At 56.6% G+C, this 27020-nt stretch overlaps 4 protein-coding genes and 1 long non-coding RNA gene across 14 annotated transcripts; 2 read left to right on the top strand and 3 right to left on the bottom strand.

Moving 5' to 3' along the window:
• Positions 1-339: 339 nt before the first annotated feature.
• On the bottom strand, positions 340-3885 carry NPRL2 (NPR2 like, GATOR1 complex subunit). Of its 8 annotated transcripts, none has more exons than XM_003894372.3 (11): positions 3416-3885; positions 2779-2870; positions 2513-2681; positions 2240-2348; positions 1728-1864; positions 1540-1637; positions 1382-1418; positions 1172-1265; positions 979-1096; positions 611-753; positions 340-525 (listed from the first exon to the last, which is right to left on the bottom strand). In XM_003894372.3, the coding sequence occupies exons 1-11, from the start codon at positions 3491-3493 to the stop codon at positions 458-460; spliced, it is 1143 nt and encodes a 380-aa protein (XP_003894421.1). In that variant the 5' UTR covers positions 3494-3885; the 3' UTR covers positions 340-457. The 8 variants fall into 8 exon arrangements, 7 of the variants coding, with proteins under 7 accessions (XP_003894421.1, XP_009198968.1, XP_009198969.1 ...); XM_009200704.4 differs by having other exon boundaries at positions 2513-2676; positions 3416-3538; XM_009200705.4 differs by having other exon boundaries at positions 2761-2870; positions 3416-3538.
• On the top strand, positions 3538-6859 carry LOC101005450 (cytochrome b561 domain-containing protein 2). Of its 2 annotated transcripts, none has more exons than XM_003894376.5 (4): positions 3538-3820; positions 4243-4394; positions 4843-4880; positions 6028-6859. In XM_003894376.5, the coding sequence occupies exons 2-4, from the start codon at positions 4268-4270 to the stop codon at positions 6529-6531; spliced, it is 669 nt and encodes a 222-aa protein (XP_003894425.1). In that variant the 5' UTR covers positions 3538-3820; positions 4243-4267; the 3' UTR covers positions 6532-6859. The 2 variants fall into 2 exon arrangements, with proteins under 2 accessions (XP_003894425.1, XP_009198970.1); XM_009200706.3 differs by lacking the exon at positions 3538-3820 and adding an exon at positions 4032-4120 and having other exon boundaries at positions 6028-6858.
• Positions 6860-7528: 669 nt separating this feature from the next.
• Positions 7529-12352, bottom strand: TMEM115 (transmembrane protein 115). Its single transcript, XM_003894375.5, has 2 exons — positions 10990-12352; positions 7529-8328 (listed from the first exon to the last, which is right to left on the bottom strand). The coding sequence occupies exons 1-2, from the start codon at positions 11838-11840 to the stop codon at positions 8124-8126; spliced, it is 1056 nt and encodes a 351-aa protein (XP_003894424.1). The 5' UTR covers positions 11841-12352; the 3' UTR covers positions 7529-8123.
• A 3170-nt stretch (positions 12353-15522) lies between these two features.
• Positions 15523-23437, bottom strand: LOC116273653 (voltage-dependent calcium channel subunit alpha-2/delta-2). 2 transcript variants are annotated; one of them, XM_031662820.1, is made up of 16 exons: positions 23341-23437; positions 20836-20933; positions 20523-20613; positions 20353-20415; positions 20105-20208; positions 19724-19822; positions 19544-19632; positions 19293-19343; positions 18983-19054; positions 18727-18879; positions 18526-18578; positions 18350-18405; positions 18073-18199; positions 17816-17925; positions 17636-17718; positions 15523-17554 (listed from the first exon to the last, which is right to left on the bottom strand). In XM_031662820.1, the coding sequence occupies exons 2-16, from the start codon at positions 20864-20866 to the stop codon at positions 17414-17416; spliced, it is 1323 nt and encodes a 440-aa protein (XP_031518680.1). In that variant the 5' UTR covers positions 20867-20933; positions 23341-23437; the 3' UTR covers positions 15523-17413. The 2 variants fall into 2 exon arrangements, with proteins under 2 accessions (XP_031518680.1, XP_031518681.1); XM_031662821.1 differs by having other exon boundaries at positions 19293-19340; positions 23341-23435.
• LOC108584582 lies at positions 17467-20493 on the top strand. Its single transcript, XR_004181956.1, has 3 exons — positions 17467-17546; positions 17835-19047; positions 20148-20493. It is a non-coding gene; the product is annotated as an uncharacterized LOC108584582 (long non-coding RNA).
• Positions 23438-27020: the final 3583 nt, after the last annotated feature.

Below are 27020 nucleotides of genomic sequence, written 5' to 3' on the forward strand. Positions count from 1 at the left end.
CCCAGCTACATCTGTTTCTTTCTAGGTTTATTATTATTATTATTATTGAGATGGGGTCTTGCTCTATCACCCAGGCTGGAGTGCAGTGATGGGATCACAGCTAAATGTAGCCTCCAACTCCTGGCCTCAAGTGATCCCCCCACTTCAGCCTCCTGAGTAACTGGGGCTACAGGTGAGTCACCGCGACCAGATGATTTTTTTTTTTTTTGTAATTAACCGGCACTTTTACTTGTCGATTGTCGGTCCTGCCCACCAGATGGCGATGTAGAGCACAGCTCGTGGCTATTTCATTCACCGCTGGGTCTCCGTTGGCTGGCCCAGAAGCAGCACTCAATAAAGGCTGTTTGAAATGGATGTCTTTATTTACAGAACTAAGAGTCAAGCTCTAGACAGTATGACAAGCCTTCTGGTAGGAGGGACTACCCACAGCAATGTGTCCATCCAGCCACCACCAGCCTCACTTCCAGCAGATGATGATGTTGGGGTCATTTTCAAGCCGCTCATCCAGCTCATGGTAGCTCATGCCTGGGTGGTGTGGTGGAGGAGAGGTCAGTGGCCTTGGCCTGGCCACCCTGCCCTGACCCCACCCTGACTGCCCGCCTGCCTCCACCTGTCTTGCAGCAGATCTCGTCATAGCTGTGGCAGCCTGTATAAAGCCGGGCAGGGTGGCTCTGCTCTTCCCGAGACACCCGCACAGGATACTTCTGTAGTCGCCTGATGAGGTTCTTCATAAGCCCGAACTGGATCAGCTTCCTAGGGTGAGGATCAGAGGACAGAGGGGTGACGCCCTGGCCAGGCCTTCTTTCAGGCAGGCAAACCCTTTCCTGTAGTGTCCCTTCAATTTTGTCTTTGTAGCCCATCATCTCCAGGAAGCCTGCTTGGATTGGCAGTGCCCCATGACCCAGGGCTCCTGAGAGACATAAAGGGTCTAGCTTTCCTCAGGTAACTCCCAAATGCCCCAGCGAATTCTCCTCTGACCGTTCATCAACGTGCTGCAGCTGCTGGGGGTGGCGGCCAATGAGGTCTCGCACAGTAGTGCCAGGGCTCAGGCTGCAGTATAGCTGGAACACATCCCGGAGACTGGCCCTCTTGTGCCCTGTGGGTGCCAGGGATCAGTTCACCATGTGGCCCTGCCCTCCCCAAGATGGCTTCCCCCAGAGCCCACCACTACCTTGCTTGGTCACGTAGGATAGACATGCCTCCTGCAGGGACTTGTCATCTACCAGGTCCTGGACCTTGGGCGTTGGGCAGTATACATTGGAGTACTAGAGGGTAGCAGAAGGCATAGGGGCCTGAGTGAGGGGCTTGGGAAGGTGACACAGCCCTGGTCTGGTCCAGTCACATGGTCCACTCTCCACTTAACCAAACCCAACTCACCTACCTGGAGGATGGACACCAGTGTCACAACGCCATAGTACCTGAGAGAGAGAGTTGTGCTCAGCTTCTGAGGACCATGCCTTCCCAACCCTCACACCCAGGGCCCCTGAGCTCTTCCCTGGCTGGTGACCTTGTACCGGGTATGACTGTAGGCCCACTCACAGCAGGTTCTGGATAGCAATGCGCACCAGGTTGAGCTCCACGTCTGCCTCTGCTGAAATCTTCTGGACGTGGCGGAACCCATCAATGTAGGGCAGGATCTGGGCAGAGTAGGACAAGGTCAGAGGAACAGGATGAGGCCAGCGCTGTGGCCAGCCCCAGGTGATGATACCCAGGGAGGGATGGCATACTTGTTGTGTAGTGAGGTCCCACTGTGAGTTGAAGAAATCCTCCTTGTCTTTGGTAAAGACAGGTACATCATACTCCTGGGCCACCGGAGGGTCTGGCCGCTGCTCAATCACCTTCAAGTGGATGGTGTTGGACTCATCTGCAGGGGGTCCCATCCATATCCTCAGTACCACTTCTTCCAAGAGGCCCTCAATTACCATCCAGGCCTCCCAGCATCCCTTGGGGCAAGCAGGTGCCTCTGGGTAGGGCTAATCTTTCTCTTTTTATGAAGTGAGAAACTGAGGCCCACAAAGAGGAAGGAATTGCCCAAGGGGCAGAGCTGGAGAGCTCCGCTTCCCCCCTACCCCCAGTCCCAGCTCCATCATGCATTGGACCCTGGACATGGGCACCTCAGCCCATGGCTATTTCCTGCCCACCAATGTGTTCATGAGTCTTGTCCTTCTCCCTGACTGGCTGGGCTCACTTTCCCATCTCTCCTCTACCCTTCTGCTGTCCTTGCAGAGGCTGGCCATACCAATGGGCAGAGTGCACCGGCCCGAGGCATTTAGCTCCTCCAGCAAGATGGTCATGATGGGCACCAACTTCTGCTTGCTCTCCTCCGTGGACACGAAGCTGCTCTCTAGCTAGATAGAGCATGGACAGCATGGTGGGCACATCCCAGGACCCCTGGCTGGTTGGCTGCCCTGAGTCCTGAGCTGGTTGCCAGGGTCTCAGGTTTGGGGGACTTAGGAGACATGGGAACACCTTCCCCAACTGTGCGTAAACCCAAGCCCATCTCATTGCAGACCTCTAGTGTGGTCAGATAGCCAGCCAGCTTTTTAACAATGGGCTCGAGGGCGCAGGTCTTGGCCTGGGCATCACACACGAAGCCCAGGTTGAAGAGGAGGGCATTGCGGCTGTACTTCTTGTGTTCGATGCACACAGGACAGCCGATCAGCTTCTTTTCCATGGCTGTGCTAGATAATTGGAACAGAGTCAGGCCCCCAAGCCTGTCCCTTCCTCCTCCTGGGACAACCCCTGCTGCCCACCGCTCACCCCGAGCTAGGGCCTCACACAGTGATAAGCTTGTTCTGCAGCTCTGGCTTGGTGATGATGTACACTTGGACTGTGTCAAACAGCTCTCGGGAGATGAAGTCTTCAGGGACCTGGGAAGGGGAGTGGCAATGGGCCCCTCAGTGGACATCTGTACTCGGTGTAGTACAAATGGTGACCTCCTCATGCCTCCCAAGCCCAAGTCCTCTTGTCCAGCGTTCCCCTCTTTCCCACCCACTCAGGCCTATTCTTTCTGTTTCCAAACACACGCTATGATCTCACCTCCTTCCTGGCTTCTGCATATTTGCTCTACCTGGAACACTTTCTCCTCCCTTATCTAAACTTCCTATGCATCATTTACTCTTCACTCAGTTCAGGGATACTCATGGGTCACCCACCTCACCTTCTGTGGGACCTGGAACCCCTCAACCGGATCCCTACAGCCCAATATCCTACAAACACTGCCAATGTGACGTATGTCTTCCCTGTCACACTGGGAGCCGGGGGGGCCTGGGTCTGACTATCCTCTAGCCTCACAGTTGTCTGCGAATGAAGTAGCATGCCTGCGTACAGCACGGGAAACTACCGCCTTTAGGCAGCCGGTTGAGCTCTCGAGAACGTCCCTCTCCCCGCCCAGTCCCGCAAGTCCGGGTGGCACCTGATAGGTGATCTTGGGTCCCAGCGTGGGGTGGAACTCGCTGAAGAATATGCATTCGATGCGGCAGCCGCTGCCCATGGCAATAGCCAGGCCCAGGCCCGTAGCTCCTCGTTCGTCGCGCAGGGGCGTCCCCACCTCCTGTGAACACTTGTCACAGACAGCCCCGAAGCCCGTGTCGCTGGGGCACGCAGGCTCGCGAATCCCTCTGCCCAGCGGCGCCTGCGCAGCCCGACTCAGAGGCGTGGCTGCTGGGGGGCTCGTCCCAGGAAGTCCTGGGTGCGTAGACGTCGCACCCGGAAGTAAAGCGGCTCCGCGACGGAGCGGGGGTGCGCGCGGCAGGGCCCGGAGTATCCCGCTTTCTTTGGAGGAAACAACCGCATCAGATCTGCGCTGCGGCTGAGGCAGGCAAGTCCCTAGCGTGGAGGGGCAGCATGCCCGCAGCACTTGGGGAGGCGGTGCGCTAAGGGATTCACGCTGTAACTGGGACCGCAGCAGGGAACTACAATTTCCATAGTGCCCCGCGCCTTCCCAGCGGGCTCTACTGCCGGCGACGGCGTGGTACACGCTGGGATTTGTAGTCTTACATGGCTTTTCGCATCCTACCTGGAAGGCGGGCCAGCGTTTGGTACCAGTTCAGATGAGTACACGCTGACAGGCCGCCGGCCCTCGACTGGCATGTTGTGATCATTCCTGGTGCTGGTCTTGGTACTGTTCTTTTCTATCATAACTTATTGGAAGAGGGTGGCATGCCTGCCTTGCAGCCTTTTCTCCAGTGAGGAGTGAACAGTGGGCACCTGAGACCCTGGCCCTCGCTACTATGCTTTCAGGCTACAACCACTGGTACGGCTGACCATGGCCCTTTCTGCGGAGACCGAGTCACACATCTACCGAGCTCTGCGTACTGCTTCTGGAGCTGCCGCCCACCTTGTGGCCCTGGGCTTTACCATCTTTGTGGCTGTGCTTGCCAGGCCTGGCTCCAGTAAGTAGAATTCATAGCTGACTTCTGGGAAGGGAAGGGCCGCTTTTCCTGGGGAGGAAGGGCAGTGGGACTCCCGGTAACAGGCCTGGCTGGCTGAGGGAATTCGGTGCCGGAGCAATGAGTGGGGTGGAGCAGGTAGGTGCGGCCAGGGCACACAGAATTCCTGGTTTCTCTTTCCTCGTCTGGGTGCTCCCTTTGGCTGGTTCTCAGGAAGTGTAAGGGAAGGAGGGAGGACTGCCAGAGGAGTGGCAAAGCATGGCCTCTGATCCAGGAAGGGGCCAGGAAGAGAGGATAGGTGTGGGGTCAGCTTGTTGCAGAGCAAGAGGGGGCTCACAGTTTGGCAGCACCTCCTTGGGTGATGGGCCGCTGGTATTTCTCAACCCTTAAGGATTGGTATGGCTGGTTTCTTCTTGCCTCAGCCCCATGAGGCTTCCTCTTCTCATTCCAGGCCTGTTCTCCTGGCACCCGGTGCTTATGTCTCTGGCTGTAAGTAGTGGACCTGGGCAGTTCTTAGGGGTGGGAGCATGGGCATGGTTGGTGGCCCTGGCAGCCTCTGGATCTTTGTCTACATTTAATGTTTGTTTGGAAGAGTTGCATGCTCCAAATACTCCTGCCCATGGTATATATCTGAGACTTGAGGCCAGGCACGGTGGCTCATGCCTGTAATCCCAGCACTTTGGGAGGCCGAGGCGGGCACATCACCTGAGGTCAGGAGATCGAGACCATCCTGGCTAACACGGTGAAACCCCGTCTCTACTAAAAATACAAAAAATTAGCCGGGCATGGTGGCACGCTCCTGTAGTCCCAGCTCGGGAGGAGAGGCAGGAGAATCACATGAACCCAGGAGATGGAAGTTGCAGTGAGCCAAGATTGCGCCACTGCACTCTAACCTAGGCGACAGTGCGAGGCTCCATCTCAAAAAAACCAAAAAACCAACCCCCCCACAAAAAAAAAATTAGCTGGGTGTGGTGGCAGATGCCTGTAATCCCAGTTACTCAGGAGCCTGAGGCAGGAGAATCGCTTGAACCCAGAAGGCAGAGATTGCATTGAGCTGAGATCATGCCACTGCACTCCAGCCTGGGTGACAGAGACTATCTCCAAAAAAAAAAAAAAAAAGACTTGAATCAGAGTAATTAAGACCCAGGTCAAATGGGTAAGGTTTGTCTAAGCACGAGGCTTCACCCACCTCTAGGCAGAAAGCTGAGACATTGCATTTTGATGTACTTCTGTCCCTTTTTAATTTCTGGTGATGCACCTAACTTTCCCTGAAATAGTGCACCCGTGTGGCCAGCTTTTGCCAAGAAATTGTATCCAGCCCCACGTTAGGGAAACAAAGCTTGTGAATCATTTATAACTGCCACATCTCAAACCTTGTGTTTGCTTGGTAACACAGCACAGATGACATTTCAGACTGGCACCTAGGAGGAAGTGTGGAGATTATTCAGGGCACATATATCGTCCCAGATGGGGTTTTCCACTCTTGCCCCACCAAATGGATAGTCTTGTCAGTGGGGAGAGAAAGAAAAAGGGGAATCAGCCCAGGACTCACTGGCAGCTGAGGGTTACATAAAGCCCTCTTCCCCTCTTCTGGGGCAGCACTCTCACTTGAGCTTCCCATCCCCTGTCTCCTCAGTTCTCCTTCCTGATGACCGAGGCACTACTGGTGTTTTCTCCTGAGAGTTCGCTGCTGCGCTCCCTCTCACGGAAGGGCCGAGCACGCTGCCACTGGGTGCTGCAGCTGCTGGCCCTGCTGTGTGCACTGCTGGGCCTCGGCCTTGTCATCCTCCACAAAGAGCAGCTTGGCAAAGCCCACCTGGCTACGCGGCATGGGCAGGCAGGGCTGCTGGCTGTGCTGTGGGCAGGGCTACAATGCTCAGGTGGGGTGGGGCTGCTCTACCCCAAGCTGCTGCCCCGATGGCCCCTGGCGAAGCTCAAGCTATATCATGCTACTTCTGGGCTGGTGGGCTACCTGCTGGGTAGTGCCAGCCTCTTGCTGGGCATGTGCTCACTCTGGTTCACTGCTTCTGTCACTGGTGCAGTCTGGTACCTGGCTGCACTATGCCCTGTCCTCACCAGCTTGGTCATTATGAACCAGGTGAGCAATGCCTACCTATACCGCAAGAGGATCCAACCATGAGCTCTTCCCAGCCTAGGGGAAGCCTGGATTTGCCCCTCCCTGTAGGAGCTGGGGCTAGGGACCTCTTGAACTCTCTCAGCTGAGTCAGGGGACACCTCAGGCACTGGGACAGTTGGGCATTTGGAGGCCCATATGTGAATTCCTGCTCCTCATGCTGGAGTGCCTCCCATTTCCTTCCCCTCTCTCCGTCATCCCAGAGGAACTTATGCATCATGTGTCTGGATGAAGCTAGGTCTGCAAGACTGTCTCCCCTGCAAGGCAGCTCATACTTGTACTGTATGTCCAGAAATTTCAGGAGAGAAAAAAGTAAAAATTTTTATAAAAATGACTGAAAAGATTGATGGGAGAAGCAGCCCAGAGTTGGGGATGGTTCTTGTTAATGCCATCAGCATGGGAAAATGGGCAGCTGGGCAAGATGGGGACGCCTCCGATCCCTGGCTGTTCCCTATGGGGCTGAAGCTCTCCCAGCACACAAATCCCCAGGATCTAGCTGCTGAGCCTCCCAGGCCACTCTGGGCCCTGGCAGGCCCTAGAGCTGCAGCTGTGAATGGTACAGCTGTGTGTCCTTTCTGTCCCCCGGCTGTCCACTGTGCTGGAGTCTCCAGACTGTGAGGGTTAGATACATACAATAACAGGATGGGAGCTGGGGCTGAGTTGTCTCTAGGGGTGGCAAGCACTGAACATTCTGTCTTAGAGGTAAACCATGGATAAGAACAGTGCCTTATGATGGAGAGGCCCTTATTATCAGATCTAGGCAGGGACAGAAGGCCTCCCAGATAGGGGTTCGAAGGGAAAGAAAAAAGGAGTAAGAGTCTGAGGCAATAGCTCTTGGAAGGTTACTTGGCAGTGTGCATGTGGTGGTGGCGGTGGTGGGGAGCTAGGGCAATGGGCTTCTCTATCCAGGTGGAGTTACCATGGACACAATCAAGTCCCTGTCTAACTTTGCAGTTGAACGTGATGAAGGGGCTGCACAAAGTGGCCTGACAAGAGCCCAGGAGTCATTCGTCAGAGAACTGCTTTATTGATACTGCGAGCCTGGGCTTGGCTGCCCACTCAAAGTGGTCCTGTAGAAAATACCTGGGAGCCGAAGCTGTTCTGGTCCAGAAGCAGTCACGGCCACAGCAGAGGGAAACAAATCCTGACAGGAACAGTCTTTCTGTGGATGGGCAGGGATGTGCAGCCCCAGGTCGGCTCCTGCATTTGCTGGGCCCCCAGAACATTTTTGGCAAATCCTTGCCTTGGCTCAGGGCTCTCGGCAACCAGTGTCAGATGTGAGGGCCGGCCCAGGAGCTGTGGCATCAGTGTCCCTGCAGCCACTTGCTTGGGGCTGCCAGCTGATGTACATTCTTACCTCAGATGAGGACCTGGACTGGCCGATGCCTCAGAGGCTCCAGGCCTGGCATAGTGGTTGTCTGGAGTTGGAACCAGGTAGCAAGAGTCCTGGGTAGTGTTGGCGAGAAACAGCAGAAGGCCATGGAAAGCCCCAGCAGGCCTTCTTCCCTCTCCTCAGAGCAGTCAGGTGCCCTGGAGTAGCTGAGAGGATGTCAAGGGGGGCTCAGGAGGGGAGGTGCCACACTCAAGGTGGTCTGGAGTTACAGCGTCGAGGGAGCTGCCTCGAAGGTGATTAGACTGGATTCTGGGGCAGCCCCCTTCCCTGGGGGTGTAGGAGCTTTGTCTGAGGGCAGGGGGCTGTCTACCTTGGCCCCAGACTCCTCTTCATCATCATCCATGCTGGGCCAGACGGACTGGTCCTCCACTCTCTTCAGCCGCTCATTGAGTGCCTTCAGGGCCAGTTGCCTGGGGCCAGAGGAGAGAGGACAGGTCACTCTGGGTTTGGCCTTGGCTCATGCTCTCTGCCCTTCTGCAGCAGGCTGACTCCTCACCGTACCACCTAGACTCCTCCCCCAGAATCCCATGTTTCCCCTTCACCATGCAGAGCCTGGGGCTCCCCAGAGATTGGTTTAGGACCCACTCTGCCATCAGAATGATAACCCAAAGGCTCTAAGAGTCTTCCCTCCATAGCTGAGGCACCTCCAGGGTGAGAAGGTCAGCTGGGTGTCTGTCAGACTGCCCACCAGGCCAGCCACCAGGAATGGTTCTGAGAGAGGTATCTAAGGGTGGGTGGAACTAGTGCCCTAGGGCAGATGGGTGGAACGGCAAGTTTTGGAGTTTCCAGGAGTTTCTGCCTGGGTGCGGGCATCACATCCAAGGGAAGGGTTATTAATTCTCCCCATCTCCTGGTTAGGGGTATCTTGACCCTCCTGCCAAGGGTCAATGGGGAAGGCTGGAACTCAACACCTCCCTTGGCGCTCAGCCCAGGAAGCAGGGCCAACCTGGGTAAGTCTACCCATCCTAACTGACGCTAATATTCTCCCTCTCAGAAGAACCCCCAAAGCCACCAAGGCCCTTGTTAGAGCAGGGACTTCGAGGAGCCCTTGCAAGAGGAGAAGGAGAAACAGCCCACATGGGTAGGCACAGGCCAGAGCCTACTGCTTCCACAGGGTGTATCCTTAGGGGCCCCACTTTGAGGGCAGGTGGGAAAGTCCAACAGAAGAAGGTTTACACATGTGCTTGGGACCCTGGCTGACCAGAAGGTGGAGTGCCGCAGCTGCCAGGGAACCGTTTCAACAGTGACCACTGTGGACTCCTATGCCTCAGCCTCTCTGTGCCACCAATGTGGGGACAGCTCGTGTAGCCTTTCAGGTTCCAGCTGAGAACCAAAATCTACACCATGCCAGGGAACATGACAAGAGAGGCAACAAGGACACGGGTGTAGAAAGCCCTAGCACACTTCCACCCTGCCCGTCAATCTCACATGTGACAAGTTGGCATAGACAGGACAGTCCTTCCCTGCTGCTACCCAGGCTCCCATCCTGGTGATGCCCTTGCCAGTTCCATCTAAAGCCTGCCAAGGCAGAGAGCGAGTGTCACACTAGTCACTTCCTCACAAGGACCAGAGAGACAGGAAACCCTGCCTCCCTCTCCTGGTAGCCCTTTGGAGTTGGGCGTGGCCATGCAGTCAGATGTCAAAGTGGCTGGAGGAATAACCCCCACCCCCATGTAAGCTAACAACCATAAGGCTATGCCAAGAACCCGCCTCTTGACCCTCCCTTCCTCCCCACCAACCTGCTTTCCCCCCATCCATTTTCTTGGGCCTGGGCAGAGGTTTTTGAATGTCCAGCCAACCCTAATAATCCAACACCTCTCTGTGGAGGAGGGGTCCCCACTGGCCTGGCCCCACCTGAATAGCTCTGGGGGACAGTTCAATTCCTACCAGGCCCAGCTCTCCTGGCCCCAACTTTAATACCAGCTAAGGTTAAGAGAGACTTCTGTCCTTAAGGCTTATCACCTATAAAGACCCAAGCTCTAGAGCCCAGAATTATGCTCTACAGCATGCTGTATATACTTTTCAACACCTACCACACCTTGGGCCCATAGTGATCTGTGGCCCTTCCCCAGCTGGAACTCCTTCAAGAAAGGAATGTGTCCTACACTCAATTCCACAGCCCAGTGGAGAGTAAATACAGGGATAACTGCAGCTAAATTCATAGAGCTTTCTGCCACGACCCCATTCACAGGTGAGCAAAAGCAGGAGCCTTGGCAATGCAAAGGACAAAGCCCGCCCCAGATTTTACTACTCAAGTAATTGCCTCAAAACACTCAATAATAATGTTGGAAATGGAGCTGTGGATCTTGTGAAAGCTGGGACCACTTTGCTGGCTCCACAGATCTGGGAGAGAGAGTAAGAGCTGAATTTAAAAAGACCCCTCCTGCCCTGGCCAAAGTGCATTTAGTGAAGAATTCAGCTGGGACTCCTGATGCTGTGGATGGCTTGGTTTATAGATAATGAAAGGGTCATCGCCACTCCCTGGTGTAGTCAGCAGGCTCCCTCAGTGGGTCATGTTGCCTGTGTCTGGTTTTGGTGACACATGCCTGCTGGAGATGGAGGTAAATGTGGCAATACCCCAAGCTTCCCTCTCGATGAATAAGTGGCAGAGAAGCACAGCATCTGAGTTAAAGCCCAGGAAGAGGACATAGCATTTGGAAACTGGAGTGGCCCAGACCACCTTTCGAGGACCCCAGGCCTCCTTCCCTGTCCCTTCCTCACAGGGAAAGTACCAGCAGGTTGCTTCTGGCTCCCAGGCCCAATGTCTAGGATTCTGAGATTCTGAGGCAAGGCCAGGGTTCTGTGTACCTCCACTGGGCATTCACAGCACCAAAGGAAACTGCATTTCTTGAGACTTATTAGGTGGCCACAGTGGTGAGGAAAGTGCCTCGTGGACCCCAGACACCTAACTGCTGAGTTCCTCAAGGCCAAAGACTGATTTTATTTTTCCAGATCTGCCCCAACACCTGACTGTAGGTCTCCACCTATGTACGGCAAACACCTCAACAGATGGTATGTGACTCGACCAGTATGCTCCTAGCTTGACAAGATTTTGGAAAATTTCACAGTACCTTCTCCGCTCCGCGTCTTGAGGGTCTGTGCCTGGCAGGCTGATGGTGATGGAGGATGGGGCACCCACATCGTAGCGCTTCACCGTCTTCTGGCATATCTTTACCTTCACCAGAAGGCCGTGCACCAAGTTCGCCAGCAACCCCACCACAGGCTGCAGGATCTCAGGGAAGAAAGTGGCGAATGCAAAATGGTCAGCCATGTCCCCTCGGCCCCGGCTGTGGCGCTGGTAGAAGCGAAGATACACCCAACTGGAGAGCAATCCGAAGCCATAGGAAGCCAGTGCTGGGCTCTGGAGCAGTGTGGCGAGCCGCAGCAGGAGCAGCAGTGCCAGCAGCAGCATGGGCATCACACTGACGCGCACCTGGGGCACTCGCAGGACCACACAGTCCCCCATGGTTTGCTTGAGTGCCACCAGGACACCACCTAGGAAGCCCAAGGCGCCGTGGATACGGACAGTGAACAAGTAGACCAGGTTGAAGGAAGCCATGTAGGTGAGGAGGTAGGCGAAGGCCCCCAGCAGCCCTACAGACACATTCACCACTGAGAAGAAGATGAGCAGCTCCAAGGCTCCCCAGAGGGGCTCCAGCAAACGCCCAGCCACCACCACCGTGGTCAGGCTGATGGCCACGTCCCACACATGCTGCTCCATCAGCCCATGGGTGGCCAGGGTCCAGATCCAGAAGTTGGGGGGAAAGAGGTAGCCCGGGGTGACCGCCAGGCAGCCTGTGTCCACGGCGAAGGAGAGCAGGTAGAGGAATAGTACCGCTGCACACAGAGCCTTCACCACCACGCTGGCGCTGGCCAGGATGGCCCCCAAGTGCTGGCGGGCGCCTGGCAGGGCACGTTGCATCTTCCCGGCGGCTGTAGACCTGAGGAAAGGGTCTGGTAGGCCAGGGGCCTCCCCGGGGCCTCGTCCCAGTCCGGCCCCGATGGGAGGCCCAGGCCCGGCCTAGTCACTGGCCTATGGCCCTGGTAAAGGATCCGCTTCCGATCGGGTGGGGCTCTGGTCCCGAGGGGCCGAGTCGGGCCTTGTCGCCGGGCCGCAGTGTAGGTCCCTCGCCCGGGACCTGAGGGAAGGCCCTGGACGGCTTCGGCACGCCCGCCTGCCCACCCTGTAGGCCCCGTGCCAGGCTAGCCTGGCTGGCGTTGATCTCAGGGCTGGGCCTCCTCCATCCACTCCGAGGCCTTTCGGTTCGCAAGGGGGCTGATGCCTAGTTCCGTACCCGAGTCAAGTCTGGTCAGCTCCCGCTGGGCCTGGCTCCTGGCTTCGACCGTACCTCTTTCTCGGGGGGCCGACAAACAGGGGTGCTGCGCCTGCGCGCCCCCGGCGGCAGCGGGCTGTTCTCTAAGCGCCTGTGTTCCGGCTCCTCTGCATGCTGGGATACGGAGTCCTTGGTTGCAGCCGGGGAAGAGTGGAACAGGGTTCTAGCTAGAACTACAAGTCCCAGGAGGCCATGCGCACGGATCGGTCCCGTCGTGGTGAGAGGGGACTGTGCTGGGACTTGTAGTTCTCAGGGACCGTTTCCGTCGGTTCTCAGGAGGTGGGAAGGGATGAATTAGCATCTCTAACCCCTGAAAGCGGCGGTGGGGGTTCGGGAAGTAACACAGCTCTAGCGCCCACACTTGCTAAATTCCCTGGGAAGAGTAGCTCTATTTGTGCATGTACCTCTGAGCGAGTGTGTCCTTGTCTGCTGGCGTGTGGGTGTGTGTCACTGTGTGAGAAACAGAACCTCCGTGGTCTGTTGAATGGGACCTGACCCAGGCTGGAACCCTTGCTCTGCCTTGGCGGCTGTGTGGCATTGGTTAAGTTCCTGAACCTTTTTGAAACTCAGTTTCATGGACCGTAAAATATAGATGATGACATGATCTTCCTGTCCTAATAAGTGGAAAGGGGTGTAAAATGCCAGTCCACCCTGGGTACTCAGCGAGTGTTGCCCATGTTGCCTTTGTTTGGTTTCTCCCACTTGGAAACATTTTTCGTTATTTCACGTTGCCTTTTTTCCAAGTGAGGTGGGCCTGGAGCACGAACCTAGGACTCCCTCCCGCACACGGACGAGGCTGGGCTGCCCTCAGTGACCCTCCTCCCCACTAGAGACTTCTGATCACTGCGGAGGAAGAGAGGTCTCTCCACAAGCCTGGGCCAGAAGTGTTCTGGCCTCACTTCACGCCACAGTGGCTTCTGACAGTGGTTGTGTTCTGTGTCTTTTTTTTTTTTTTGTATATTGAGTTACTTAAAAAAAAAAAAACTGTACATATAGGCTGGACATGGTGGCTCATGCCTGTAATCCCAGCACTTTGGGAGGGCAAGGCGGGCGGATCACCTGAGGTCGGGAGTTCGAGACCAGCCTGACCAACATGGATAAACCCCGTCTCTACTAAAAATACAAAATTAGCCAGGCATGGTGGCACATGCCTGTAATCCCAGCTACTCGGGAAGCTGAGGCAGGAGAATCGCTTGAACCCGAGAGGCGGAGGTTGTGGTGAGCCGAGATCGTGCCATTGCACTCCAGCCTGGGCAACAAGAGTGAAACTTTGTCTCAAAACAAAAAGCTGTACATATAATTAAAACAATTTTTGACAAAGTACTTTTATAAAGCACAGAATCCGTTCCTTTCAGCCACTGATTTCAGTGTGTGCCGAAGTGTGCATGGCCTACAGGTTACAAAGGGTGCTGATGCTTTTTTTTCTGGGGTCTGGGTTCTCACTGGTTGCCACATCAGGGTAAGGTTGCCAGTTTTAGCAAATCAAAATACAGGATGCTCAGTCAAATTTGAATTCCAGATAAACAATGAATAATCTTTGAGTATAATCATGTCCCCCCCCCCGCCCTTTTTTTTTTTTTTGAGACAGGGTCTAGCTTTGTCCCAGGCTGGAGTGCAGTGGCACAATCATAGCTCACTGCCACCTCAAACTCCTGGACTGAAGGGATCCTCCAGCCTCAGCCTCCTGATTAGCTGGGACTACAAGCACACACTACTGTGCCCAGCTAATTTTTCAAAATTTTTTATTTTGTAGAGACATGGGCAGGGGCGGGGTGGCCATCTTACCCAGACTGGTCTTGTAAGCTCAAGCGATCCTGCTGCATCAGCCTCCCAAAGTGTTGGGATTACAGGCATTAGCCACTGTGCCCAGCCCCCAGTTTTTCAGTATAGGTATGTCCCACACAATAGTTGAAACACGTCCATACTAAAAACTCGTTCATGATCTGAAATTCAAAATTGGGTGTTCTGTATTTTATCCGACCACCCTATCCAAGATTGCAGGGGCTGTTGCAGGCCATGGGAGCTGTCTTGGGGGTTGTGGATTAGACATTGCTCTGCAGCAGACCCCTGCAGAGGAGTGAGAAAAAAGTCCCCATCTTGGCTGAGGCCTGGAAGCCCCTTCATCTATTTAGCATCCAAGCCCCCCAACCCCTGGTGGCCAACTCCTCTCTAAAATCTTTGCTGGTTTTTAGCCTTCTCACCTGGGGGGAAAGGCTTTCTCCTCTTAGTTTGCTTATCTGTGGTATGGGGATACACTAGTACCCACCCCAGAGATTGTGGTGAGGACTCAGCCAGGTGAGTGCAGAGTGAGCAGAGTGTTGGGAGGAGAGAGAGCACTGCGGTGGGAAGGCAGGGACACGTGTTCTGGTGGTAACAGGTTATAATTCTTTCCACATGAGAAGATTGCGAGGGTCACACTGACCAGGGTGAAGATGAATTTGGGCCTAAGCTTGAGCAGATTCACAAAAACGAAGTTTGGCCTATGGCTCCATTTTAAGCAGCTGCGGCCTCAAGCTCCTCTGGGCCAGGAGGGAGCCGTTGCTGCGCTTGTGGTCATGGCTTCTTGGAATAACAGGACTGGGTCCTCCAACGCTCGGTAGGGACACTGGCCGGGTGCTCACTCATAGCTCTAGGCAGAGGACCTGTCCTGACCAGACTGCCAGATTCACCTCCCCACTAAACCAGCATCTCTGATCTGTCTTCTTCCCTCCAGGGTCCTGGCTTTCAGGCTCTGGGAGGGTGTTTTGCTTTTTTTTTTTTTCTCTGAGACAGTCTCGCTCTGTTGCCCAGGCTGGGGTGTGGTGGCACAATCTTGGCTCACTGCAACCTCCGCCTCTTGGGGTCAAGCAATTATCCTGCCTCAGCCTCCCAAGTAGCTGGGATTACACCATGCCTGGCTAATTTTTTTGTATTTTTAGTAGAGACAGGGTTTCACCATGTTGGCCAGGCTGGTCTCGAAAACCTGACCTCCAGTGATCTGCCCGCCTCGGCCTCCCAAAGTGCCAGGATTACAGGCGTGAGCCACCGCACCCAGCCTGTTTGGCTTGTCCTTAAAAGACAGCTTTTTGAGATGATATGAGACAAAGTATGTCAAGGGCCTGGCACCTGTTAACTGGTGGAAGCAAGTATCATGCCCTGTGGTTGCCAGGGACCTGGGCTACCATAGTCTTGACCCCCAGCAGAGCACTAAGTGAGACTTTGAGGTCTTGGCCAACTGTCTTCATAGCTACCCAGTCCTCACCCCCAGGCTGATACAGTGGATGGGAACCATTTGAAGTGAAAATATGAACATTATTTAATAACTGATCTTCTGTAATAAACCATTTGAAAATATTTTACAAGGAATCACACACACGGTATTTTACAAAGTTTCTTTTTTGTCGCTGTTGTTTTTCCAACTTGTCTGTACAAAATAGAACAACATAAAAAGGGCAGAGAAAAGGAAATGGCCCCCTAGTCCCCCAACCCAAGGTGAGGGGCAGCCAGGTCGGGTGGGTAATGAAAAGGATTAGACCCAGCTGGGGGTTAGACAGCTACCTGATGGGGATTGTTTTGTCTGTTTTTCTGTTTTTTAAACTTAAAATATATATTTTTCTGTATATGTTTATTTTTATATTCTCCATTGAGCACCTGACTACACTACAGTTACACGCACGCCCCTGAAGGACACAGCTGGCATCCAGGCCGGGTGCACATGGACACCCACCCTGGCACCGGCAGTGGGCATGGACCATACACACACACTGAGAAAGCGACAAGCAACATGACATTAATTAACGAAGCCATTAATTAATGCATCACCCTCCCCCCTCCTCCCAGTCCATCTGAGCCCCATCACTACATCCCCTTGCCCTCAGTTCCCCACTGGCCCCCAGGCTGGAATGCCTTTGGGGGAAATGACCAGAATGAATGGTGTGAAGAGCTGTGCCCAGGCCCCACCTCTGTGTGCGCACAGAGCGTGTGTGTGTGTGTGTGTGTGTGTGTGTGTGTGTGTGTGTGTTCAGCAGGGGAGGGGCAGTTTGGCCTCCTATGAGCAGGGAGCGTCTTTGTGGAAGTGGGAGGGAGATAGGGAGTGGGCACTGGCCTGTGTGTGTAAGGGCCAGATTGGGGGAAGGATGGCCTAGCCAGGAGAGACCAAGTCACCCCTGCTAAGGCAAAGGGTGATGTCTGGTGGGGGTTCCTCTGCCGAAAGGTGCAGGCAGTGGCATGTGGTCCCACTGAGGGCCTGACACTAGTGAGAAATGATTACAATGCGCACTTGGAGAGGTGAGGGACACTTGGAGGACACTGGTGGTTAGGGGTGGGACAGAGGATTCTTCACCCCCTGCCCCAGCATTTGGGACTGTTTGACATTCAGCTTTAGAGATGGGAGGACCAGCCAGGCTGCAGCTCAGATTAGAGGCAGGTGGTAAGCAGGAGATGGAGTGTGCAGGTGCCAACCCTCCCACCAACCCCTCACCCTGTGTAAGGCTTTGTAAGCCCCACCCCACCCCATAGTGTGTGTGTTTGTGTGTGTGCCCAGTGGGGTATGTCTGAGTCCAGTTTCCATCCTCAAGGTTCCAGGTGTATATGGGGTAGTGTCTAAACTGGTATCACTGACTATCCTGACACCCAGTGGGTTTGGGGATGTGGCTGTAGGCCTGAAAGGGGGAGGAGCCCATGGGGGCTGCCCCAGAGCCTCTCTCCTGCTAGGATTTAGGCTGGGAGGCACAGGCTTCAAACTGGCCATCTCACCTTCCTCCACTATTATCTCACAGAAACCAAGTTTGGGCTTGGGTGGGGCAGAGAGGCCGGGTCAGGAGTCCAGCTGAGGCAGGGTCCCCCCGCACATGAGCCTCTAGGCAGGGCAGCAGCAGAGGCCTGGTTTTGGCACCAGTGCGTGTGGCCTCCCTGTCCCATCCCACTGGGGGGTAGCCCAGCAAGGAAGAAGGGTCTGGGGACACTTGAACAGTTCAGAGGTGAGACGTGATTTGGGTGCCAAAGACCTGCGGCATCCCGCTTTGGGACTCCCCATCCCAAGGCGCAGACCAGACTCTCAGGGCCTGGCCAGCTCAGGTCCTTCAGTGAGGGAGGGATTAGGCCCTAAGGTGGGGAGTGTAGGGCAGGAGGGTGGGAAAGGCGAAGAGGTCAGGTGGGGTGGGGTAGGGGGGGGGCGGGGCGCTCAGAGGCGGCGAGAGGCGTGGACGAGGACTTGAGGCTGCGGCCGGGGCGGCAGGCCCAGGAGGAGCAGCAGCTGCAGGGAGACCAGGACGCCCAGCGACGGCGGGAAGGAGGCCCCGCGGCCACAGTCTGAGGTATCTTCCTGCGGGGAGAGACAAGGAGCTGGTCGGCCTGGGCGCGCGCAAGGCCGAGGGACTTCGGGTCCACCGCCCCCTCTCCTCACCGTCGCGTTGTAGTCGAAGCAGATGTGCGGGCCTCTCCGGTATCGCGGTCTCTGCACTAGCTCACACTGCTCCGGGCCGTCCGCTGGGCATGGGTGGGGAGTCAAGGAGGCGGCGGCGGCAGGGAGAGGGCGCGCGGGGCGTAAGGGGAGAGGGCGGCGGGGAGGGCGGGGGCAGGATACAGTGCGTCTCCTTCTGCAGCAGCCGGCCAGCCTCGCACTGGCTGCACAGCGGCTTCTCGGCCACCACGAAGAGAAGGTTGGTGTTGGTCAGTCTCTGCGCGTGAAACAGCCTGCGGGCAGCCCGGAAAGTCGGGCGTTGAGCTTGTCCCGCCACTGACCCGCCCCCGTACTGCGGCCCCGCTCCTTCCATCCTCCCGAGCGTCTCGCCCCATTCACAGGCTCCGCCCCTGGCCTCTGGTCCCGCCCCACTGCCGCACCTGGAGCAGTTTCCGCAGTCTATGATGGCGTTGTAGGAGGCGTTTACCGAGCCGAAGTAGTACTGGGTCTGTTTCATGACGCAGCTGCTCTCGCGTGTCTCGGGGCTCCCCTCGGCCTCCGCGGGGTCTGCGAGGGCCCAGAGCGCCTCAGCTCCGCCCACAGACCCGGGCAAGGTCTCCGTCCTCCCTCAGTCGTAGGCCCCACCCTCCCCTTGGAGTGGTCTTTGCTCAGACTGGGGACCCGGACTTGAGGAAGCGCCTCCAAAGCCCTACCTACCTGCTTGGAACCAACTGTGGTAGATGAGGCCGTAGAGAAGCTGCTGGAACAGGGACCTGCAGGGCACGGAGAGGCGAGTGCAGGTGGTCAGCAGAGAACGATGCCGTGCCCTACTTCTCTTCTGAGCCCTACTGACCAGGGAGCACTTCTCTACCCACCTCCCGCTCAGGACTCACCAGGCGGCAGCAGAGGTCCACCAGGCCAGGTTAAGGAAGTCTGCAACGGTGGGCTGCAGTGGAGAGAGGGTCGTGGACTGCCACTGCTGCCCCTCGCCCTAGGTCACCCCCAGCTCTATCAAATGTCAGAGGTAGGGGGTCATCTGTGGGCAGGTCTCCCAGTCCCCCCCATCTCCAGTCCAGGCATCTCTGGGGACTCACCACAAAGACACCCCGGGGTGCAGCACCCAGGTTGCCAGGGGGCTGAGGGGCACAGGCTGCCTGATAGTCATAGGACTCCTTGCGGGTGTAGAAGGAGTTATTGTAGAGTGCCAGCATCAGGTTGGCATCCACCTCACTGAAGAACCTGCCCACCTGAGAATGCCAGGAGAAAGCCATGGTCACAGGGCTGGCAGTGCTACACCCCTAGAAGGCTCAAATCCCTACTCTCTTCTTCCACTCTGTTCCTGATCCTCACCTGGTCCCACTGATGGTTCTGGTTGGACAGCACCAGGAATCCTCCATCATCAATGAGGACACAGAGTAAGTCCTAAGAGGTAGGGAATGGGGAGGAAAATGGAGAGGCGCTGGGCCCCAGACCTTCCACCCCAGGCAGTCCAGTGGTTCAGAGTTGGGGGCATCACTCCCCCAGTCCTGGAAAGGCTGTGAAGTCAGGGTGGGGATGTTGAGACCCACAGGCCAAGGGATGTGCTGGGAGTCGCAGCTGGGACTAGGAAGTCTGAAAGTGGGATAAGCTAGGGTCCAGGGTAGGTTCAGGGCATACACACCTCATTGTTAACCTCGCAGTCCATCTCACAGTGGCTGTTGGGGCCGCACTGCTAGGCAGAGAGTGAGGACCGTAAGCCACCCACCAGTTTTCCTCCCTCCCATCACCTGTCATAAATCCTGTTCCCCAGGCCATCTGCAGCTGCCCCTGCCTCCATGTAGGTGTTGGAGCCAGAGCGGAGGGTTGGTAGGAGTTCCAAGGGACTCCAGGAAGGGCACTGCTGGGTTACTGCTCCCGCCCCTGCCCAAATACCTGCTGAGGCTGGTCTTGGTGGGTACGGTTGCTGGCTAGCACCTTGAACTTCTCAGCCCAAGCTTCTAGGTCCAGCTTGACGCCCACCACTTTGGGGGAGAGCAAGGGACCATCAGTGCTACCTGCCCAGGCAGTACCCTGTCCATTGCCTGTTTCCCCGCCTCTGTCCCAAGCATTCACCTGCTGGCCTCAGTGTGCGCCTGCCTAGGCTGAGCTCCACAGCTGTGCTGACGAGGATGCCCACGGTGTCATTCTCCAGCTCCAGAGGCCTCAACAGGGCTGGGGGTTGGGTGGGGAAGTCAGGAGTGGGGTCTGGCAGCCACACTGACCACTCTATGCTGGGTCCTACAAACCCAGGAGTCCAATCCAGGGATGACTCCAGCCCAAGCACCCAGCACTCAGGACAGTGTTTGGCACAGTCTATCCCTCTCCTCACGTCTGCCCTGCCCTCAGGCAGCCTTGTGTTGCAGAGGGGCCTCAGAGAGCAGAGCCCAGTTCTCTGAGCAGATAGGGAAGCTGAGGCTCCCTGCCTGCTACTGGGCACACTGGGGGGACACTCACCATCCTGGTGTGGGGGCTTGAAGACATAACCGTGGTTATCCAGGCTGCGGCGGTAGAAGCTGGCATTGAAGGGCTCAGGGTTCTCTGTCCAGTCCTCAGCTGCCCTGGAGCACCCAAGAGGCAGATTGGTAGGTAAGGGGTCGCTTGTTGGGGACAGTGGTCTCCACAGGTGCAAGGAGGCCTCTGGGTAGAACAGATGCAGGTTCCCTGGCAGGGGCAGGGTTTGGGTAGTGGGATAGGTCACTTACTTGTTGGGGAAGACTCGGGTGATGCCACCGTCTGTGGCAGCGAACACGGCCAGTAGGCTGTACCTGGGGGTGGCAGGAGGGTGGGGTCACAGGCCTGCCTTCTGCTGGGCAGGGCCAGGGCCTCCGGGCCCATCCCAGCCTTCTGCCCCCACAGGCTGGGTGATGCCTACGTGTTGAGATCCTGGTCCCTCCACACACGCTCTACCAGCTGCTGCGTGATGCCCGTGTCCAAGATCAGGTTGTGCAGAAGAAAGTTGTTGCCTGGAACAGGAGGGGAGGGCTGGGGGTGGGGGTGTCTTCTTGCAGCTCCCTGTCCACTCTCGCCCCCACCCTCAAGGCTCCACCAGGAGCCTCCTCCATGACCTGGCCCAGGCCCAGCCCTTAGCTTGTGCCTGCTTATTTCCACACCTCCCCGGCCTCTGGGTTCCTCTGGGTTGGCCCCATGCTGCCTGGGCACTGCCAGCTGCTCTGCCAGACACTCACACTGCTTGGAGTCTGGAGTCACTTTCTCCATGAGCTCAATAAAGTTTTTCAGGAACTCGGTGTTGTTGTCTGAAGCATTCAGGTCCTTGCAGTACTCTCTAGGGGTGGGGAGGGGCAAGAAGAGTGGGCTTACGGGGCTGGACAGGGCAATGGGGTCAAGGCTTCCCAACAGGCCCACCTGGCCATTCACTGAGAAGCCCAGGCCTCAGGGAGGGGCACGTGGGTTCTTCCTGGCTGCAGCTGCTACATGCCTGGCAGGCTGCTGGGGTCTGAGTCGGGGCAGAGCTGACACAAGAATGAGGGTCGGCCGGGCGCGGTGGCTCAAGTCTGTAATCCCACCACTTTGGGAGGCCGAGACAGGTGGATCACGAGGTCAGGAGATTGAGACCAGCCTGGCTAACACGGTGAAACCTTGTCTCTACTAAAAAAATACAAAAAACTAGCGGGGCGAGGTGGCGGGCACCTGTAGTCTCAGCTACTCGGGAGGCTGAGGCAGGAGAATGGCGTGAACCTGGGAGGCGGAGCTTGCAGTGAGCCGAGATCCGGCCACTGCACTCCAGTCTGGGCGACAGAGCAAGACTCCGTCTAAAAAAAAAAAAAAAAAAAAAAAAGAATGAGGGTCTACTTCCTCCATTCAGGCAGCTTCTTTCTCCTGGGCATGGCTCTACAGAGCCTCCCATCTCTCTGGTGTAGCTGGACCCAGATAGTGCACCTGGGAAGCCCCAGGAAATGCCTGGCGGCCAGCTCAGCTCATCCACCTGTATGCCCTAGAGCATTCCCGTGGGCACCAGGTGGGACCCGGGTACAAACACTGGCTTTTTGTCAGCCTAAGACCCCACCCTGCCTCTTCCTGGCTATGTGCCTTTAGGTAACTCACTCATGCTCTCTGATACTCGCTTTTTTCATCATAGCACAGAGGGTGTCAGGAAGTCAGTGGGAACATGTGGGTCCTCGGACTGGCTGTTCCCTCTGCCTGGAATGCCCCTCCCCTCAAGACCCTCACTGCGTTCAGGCTCTGGGTCCAGAAAACATGGGGCTGTGGGGCGTGAGGGGGGTCTGCTTGGGCTTGCTGCCTAGGAAGTCTTGGGAGCAATCCTTCTACTCTGATAGGTGGAGCTCTCTCTCTTGCCTGACCCCTCATTCATACCTCTGCCACCAGGGACCGCTTCATTGTCCTATATGGCACTAACTGTGGGGTTTTTGAACATGTGCCACTTTCCCAGGCTGTGGTAGGGCTCGTGGCTTGGTAAGGGCATGTGGAACTGGGTCTCAGGCCCCACTCACTCCTTGGCCCCCAGGGCCTTTGTGCAGTGTACAGCCTGCACCTCTATGCCTAGAGGCCACACTGGACACACCCAGGGTGACACCCACACGACTGTGCTTGAGATACACCAAGTCACTTGCAGACTCTCCTGTACACACAGTATGCACATTCACATTTGTGGGGTACTTCATTCACTCACCCTCCACATATTTATTGAGCTCTCCCGAGCCACAGACACAGAAATGGCAAAAACAAATAGGGTCCCTGCCCTCAAGAGAGCTTTCTCGGGGGTTACGTGGGCCACACAGGCTTTTTCACACCTTCCCACATTCACTAACGCACAGAGCCACCCCCACATTTATGCTCAGACTCTTACATACGTACATGGTGACTCACAAATACACACATCTACAAAGAATCACAGAAAAACTGGGTGCATGCACATACGTGCACACACAAAGGTGAGGCATGTCCAGAGCCCCCGTGTGCTGCCTTCCAGTGACCCTGGGGTCTGTATCAGCTGCATCCACCCACCTGCCCTCATCCCAAGCCTGAGTCATGGAAGGGCTTCAGCACCCAGGGGACCCGGCCTCCCCAGATGTGGGCCAAAGGCAGAGGGTGTGTGCATGAGAACGTGTATGTACACATTGAGCGTGCACTCCTGGATGGTCCAGGCCTGGGCCTGCTCTGGGCCCCGACTCCTCATCTGCTGGAGCAGCTCCTTAAAGCCCCTGCCCTCCTCCCCCCATCCCCCAAGTGAAGTACCACTTCTAGACCTGGCACTGCCGACAGGGGCTCTGGCTGACTCAGCCCCCAGACCCACATGAACACCGACTGACACAGGACAACGATGGGGTGTGGGGTTGGGGGGATGGGCAGGACACCACAAACCAGAGCAGCAGTTGCCTGGCAAGGGGTGGGCATGCCACAGACAGCCACCCCGGGGCGGGAAGGGCTCCTGCCTGGTTGCCTGGGAGGGCAGAGAAAGTCAGCAGATGAGTCTGGAGACTTCCTGCCCCGGCCTGGTGGGAGCTAGGGCCGTGAGGCCGCCGGCCACTGCTGCCTGGTGCGGTACATGGCCTGGGTATGCACACAGCCGTGCATACCGGGCAATGTATGGGGGCCGGGGGATGACACTGCACAGAATACAGTCACACAGAGCTCCAGGCAGCAGTGCAGGGGGTGGGGCCGGGGCGCTCAGGGTAGGGGAGGACACCTCAGCAAGGCCACACGCAAGCTACCTGGGAGCAATGAAAACATGTCCTTCAGACTCAAAGCTGCTGGGGAGCAGGAACTCAAAATCTGCAACAGAAACGGGGGGTTATCCGGCGGGGGCTGGGGAGGTGGGAGGCCAGGGGGCTCAGAGCTGACGGGGCTGGAAGGACAGGGGAGAGGGGGGCTGGAGGGAGGGGGAGACACCAGCAAAGAGGAAACCCGCCATTTCCATGTCCAGGAGCCAAAGAGAAGGGACGGGCAGGGAGGGTAGAGGGCCTGTGGAGACTACAGCATCGCAGGAGGAGGGCAGTTATAGCCAATATGTTGCCCGGGCCTGGTCCTCTGTTGGCAGTGAGTCCCTTGGCGTGGCTGTATATGCTTCCATACGGCTGTATAGCACATATACACGGACACACACACACACATATATATACACACACTGCTATATATATGCATGGTCTGGGGGAGGCGCCAGTCTCGCTCTTATCACATCCATAATGGAAAAAACCGCATGCTGAACTTCCTTCGCCTCCAAAGAGACTTTGAGGAAGGGAATTGGCTTTTGGCTGCGGATTTTTATCTCTCTTTCTTTGCTGCAGCTGTTTGCGTTTTGGTAGGTCTTACTTTTGTTCTGTGTCAGGCATCAACATGGCCAAACCGAGAGGGTTTCTCACGGGCACAAACAGTCCAACCAGAGACGGGCGGGGACAGCTGAGGGTATGCTGCAGTGCATTTTGGGGGGGCTGGTGGTCCTCCCTGGGCCAGGAGGTGAAGGGAGACCCTCAAAGTGCCAGGGACTGTTCCCACAGTGTGGGAAGAAAGTCTGGGGCGCTGGAAGGAGTGCTGCTGGAACCTGTGTACCTGCTTCCCTTGGCTGAGGGCGTGGAGATGGGCTGGGTCTCCATCCTTACTAAAACTTGTCTGGGCTCCAGGCAGCCATGGGGGATGCTAGGGCTCCAGAGAAGGCATAGGGCTGCTGTTGAGGCATCCCCAATTGGGCCTGTGCCCTGGGCTTATGAGCTGTGCATGTGTGTGTGAGTGAGCATGCATGCACTGAGTGTGTGTGTGCCCGAGTGTGACTATCTCTGTATGGGTTTGAGAGTGAACCTAAGGATGTGGCCGCTGGGGCTCCTCTATGGCCTTTCCCTGCCCAGCTGGACTGGTCACCTTGCTGGTCTGCACCTGGGAGGGGTCCCTCTGCTCTTGGCCTCACTGTGGGTGGTCCACCTTCTTAGCCTGTCTCCACTTCTGAGCTCTCTTTTGCTCCCAGGGCTTTATTTGTATAGAAGAGGGATTGTCCCTGCTCCCAAATACTCCCACAATGCACTGCAAGATTCTGGGGAGGGGGCACTTGGGGTGCTTGGAGGGGCTGGGCAGTCACTGGTTGGACTGTTCCTTCTGATAGGACTGTGAGGCAGGGTCTGGACACAAGCCGATGGGGAAGGGGTTAGGGGGAAGAGGAGGAGGAGGAAAAAGAAAAAGGAGGGCGAAGGAGCAGGGAAGGAGACTACGCTACGTTGTCATTGTTACCAGGGCCCTGCATTTCTGGGGTCACTGGGTGGGATGTGGTAGGGTGGGGAGAAAAAGACAACTCAAGTCAGTGGGAGTAGGGCACGTCCCCCACCCCCGCCCAGGCCATCGGAGGTGGCTCTGGCCCCTTTATCCCCTTTGCCCCTGGGCTTCTTGGGTGCCCCTGCTTCCAGGTCATGGGGACATCCCCTTGTGGCTCTCCATGCCCCATCTGCCCACGGGTTCCCTGGGAGAGGTGGTTCTCTGAGACCTTTGTAATGCTGTCCTCTCTCACTCCCCTTACTCTCTGCCAGGGTCTAGGGGTTCACTACTATTCACTACCCACCCTTCTAGAAGTCTCCTTGGCTTAGGCACCCCAGCGTGCCAGAACCTTTCCTTTCATACCCAGCCTGATTTCCTCCAAACGCCTTTGCTGGCTCTTAGAGTCTAGACAGATCCCATTCCATCCCTGTCCAGGCCCCTGGTCCCCAAAGCTGGCTTTATTTCCCCAGGGAAACAGCTTTTCCATACTGCCGAGCCACTCCAGGGCTTAGCAAAGCCTCTGGGAGCAGCGGGCTGGTGGGACACGGGGACGTCAGCACCTATGTCAGTACCCAGGAGGCACAGGTCAGCCCTGCTCTTCAGTGGCCTAGGTGCCTGCCCTATGCTGCCCTTTGGCCCCAGCATCGGGGCGTGAGGCTTCCGAGCCTTCTGCCTCCCTTCTTGGAGGACTGCCAGCTTCTGGAGCTACTGCCAGAGGAGGGAGAGCTTCCTCAGAGTAGGCCTTGTGGGCTGGCCCTTTCCCACAGCTTCACATGAGCCCCACTAGGGGCTGATCTACCCCTGCATCTCAGGCCTCCTGCCCTGCTGAGTGGGAGGTGGTGGAGAAGCATCCAGGCTGTCCCTACTGTTGAGTTGTCTTGGAGGGACAGAGAAGGTAGGGGAGGCAGGGGCCTTCCCAGAGAGAGTGAGGGGTCCAAGGAAAGGGTGTGGGCCCTGAGAACACGCTGGAGAACACCCTGCAGGCAGGGCCAGAGGCACAGGCCACTGGCTCTCATAGGGGCTAAGGAATCAGAGGAAAGGCAAGAACTAGAGGAGCCAGGGGGATGCTGGGAGGGGGCCCTGGGGAGCAGGGGTTTGGCTGGTCCTGGGCAGGGAGGGGGGCAAGCAGGGGCGTGAGGGTGGGAGGGGTGGGGAGAGGAGGGTGCACTGGTTCTGAATATACTTGCCCTTCAGTTTGCTGATTGGCACTGGGACAGTCCACCAAGAGAGAAAGCGAGGAAAACAAAAACAACACAAACACAAAAACAAACGAAAAGGGGGAGGGAAAGGGGAGGGGCACAAACAATATTTTATTCAATGGCTGTTTGAATGAAAATATTGTGTCTCATCATCATACCGAAAGGAAACTTCTTGCAAAAAACGACATGAGAGAGAAAGAGAGAGCGAGAAAACTCAAAGGAGATGAGCCCCCAGTCGGCCAGGCAGGTGGGGGGCGCGCGGTGGGGCCGGAGCCCCAGCCTCCCTCCCAGTGGCCTCGGGCATGGTGGGCAGGCAGGGCCACAGGCTCTAGAGACTCTCTCAGGAGAGGCCCAGGATGAGCAGGGCATGCAGGGGTGAGCCACAGGCAGAGGACTGGGAGAGGCAGGGGAGGAAGGAGGGGGGCCAGGGAGAAAGCGGGGAGGGGGAGAGAGGAAGGGGGATGGGGAATGAAGGAGGGAGGAAAGAAGGTGAGGAGGGAGCCAGGAGGCAGAGCAGAGGGAGTGTGGGGAGTGGAACTGAGGGAGAGAAGGTGCTGGGGTGGGGAGAGCGGGAGGGAGGGAGAGTGGGAGAGAGAGAGAGAGGAGGTAAGCAGGAGAAAAAGGGAGATAGAGGAGATGCAGGGAGAAGAGAAGGAGGGAGACAGGGAAGAAGAGAGGACAGCACGTAAGGGAGGGAGGTTGGATGCAGAGGGGAGAGAGGTAGGAGGTGAGAGGAGGAGGATGAGAGGGTAAGTGGGAACTGGGTGAGGATAGATGAGGAAAGAATGGAGAGGAGGGGGCAGAGAGAGAGAGAGAGGGACCATGGGAAGGGGGCACCATAGAGGGAGAGAGCTGAACAGGAAGAGGAAGAGGGGAGGGGAGGGAGAAAGAGGGGAGAGAAGGGGAAAAGGGGGGAGTGGGGAGGATGGGAAGGATGGGAGGGAGAGGAGGGGAAA

This window comes from Papio anubis, chromosome 2 (assembly GCF_008728515.1).
Source record: "Papio anubis isolate 15944 chromosome 2, Panubis1.0, whole genome shotgun sequence".
Taxonomy (NCBI): Eukaryota; Metazoa; Chordata; class Mammalia; order Primates; family Cercopithecidae; genus Papio; species Papio anubis.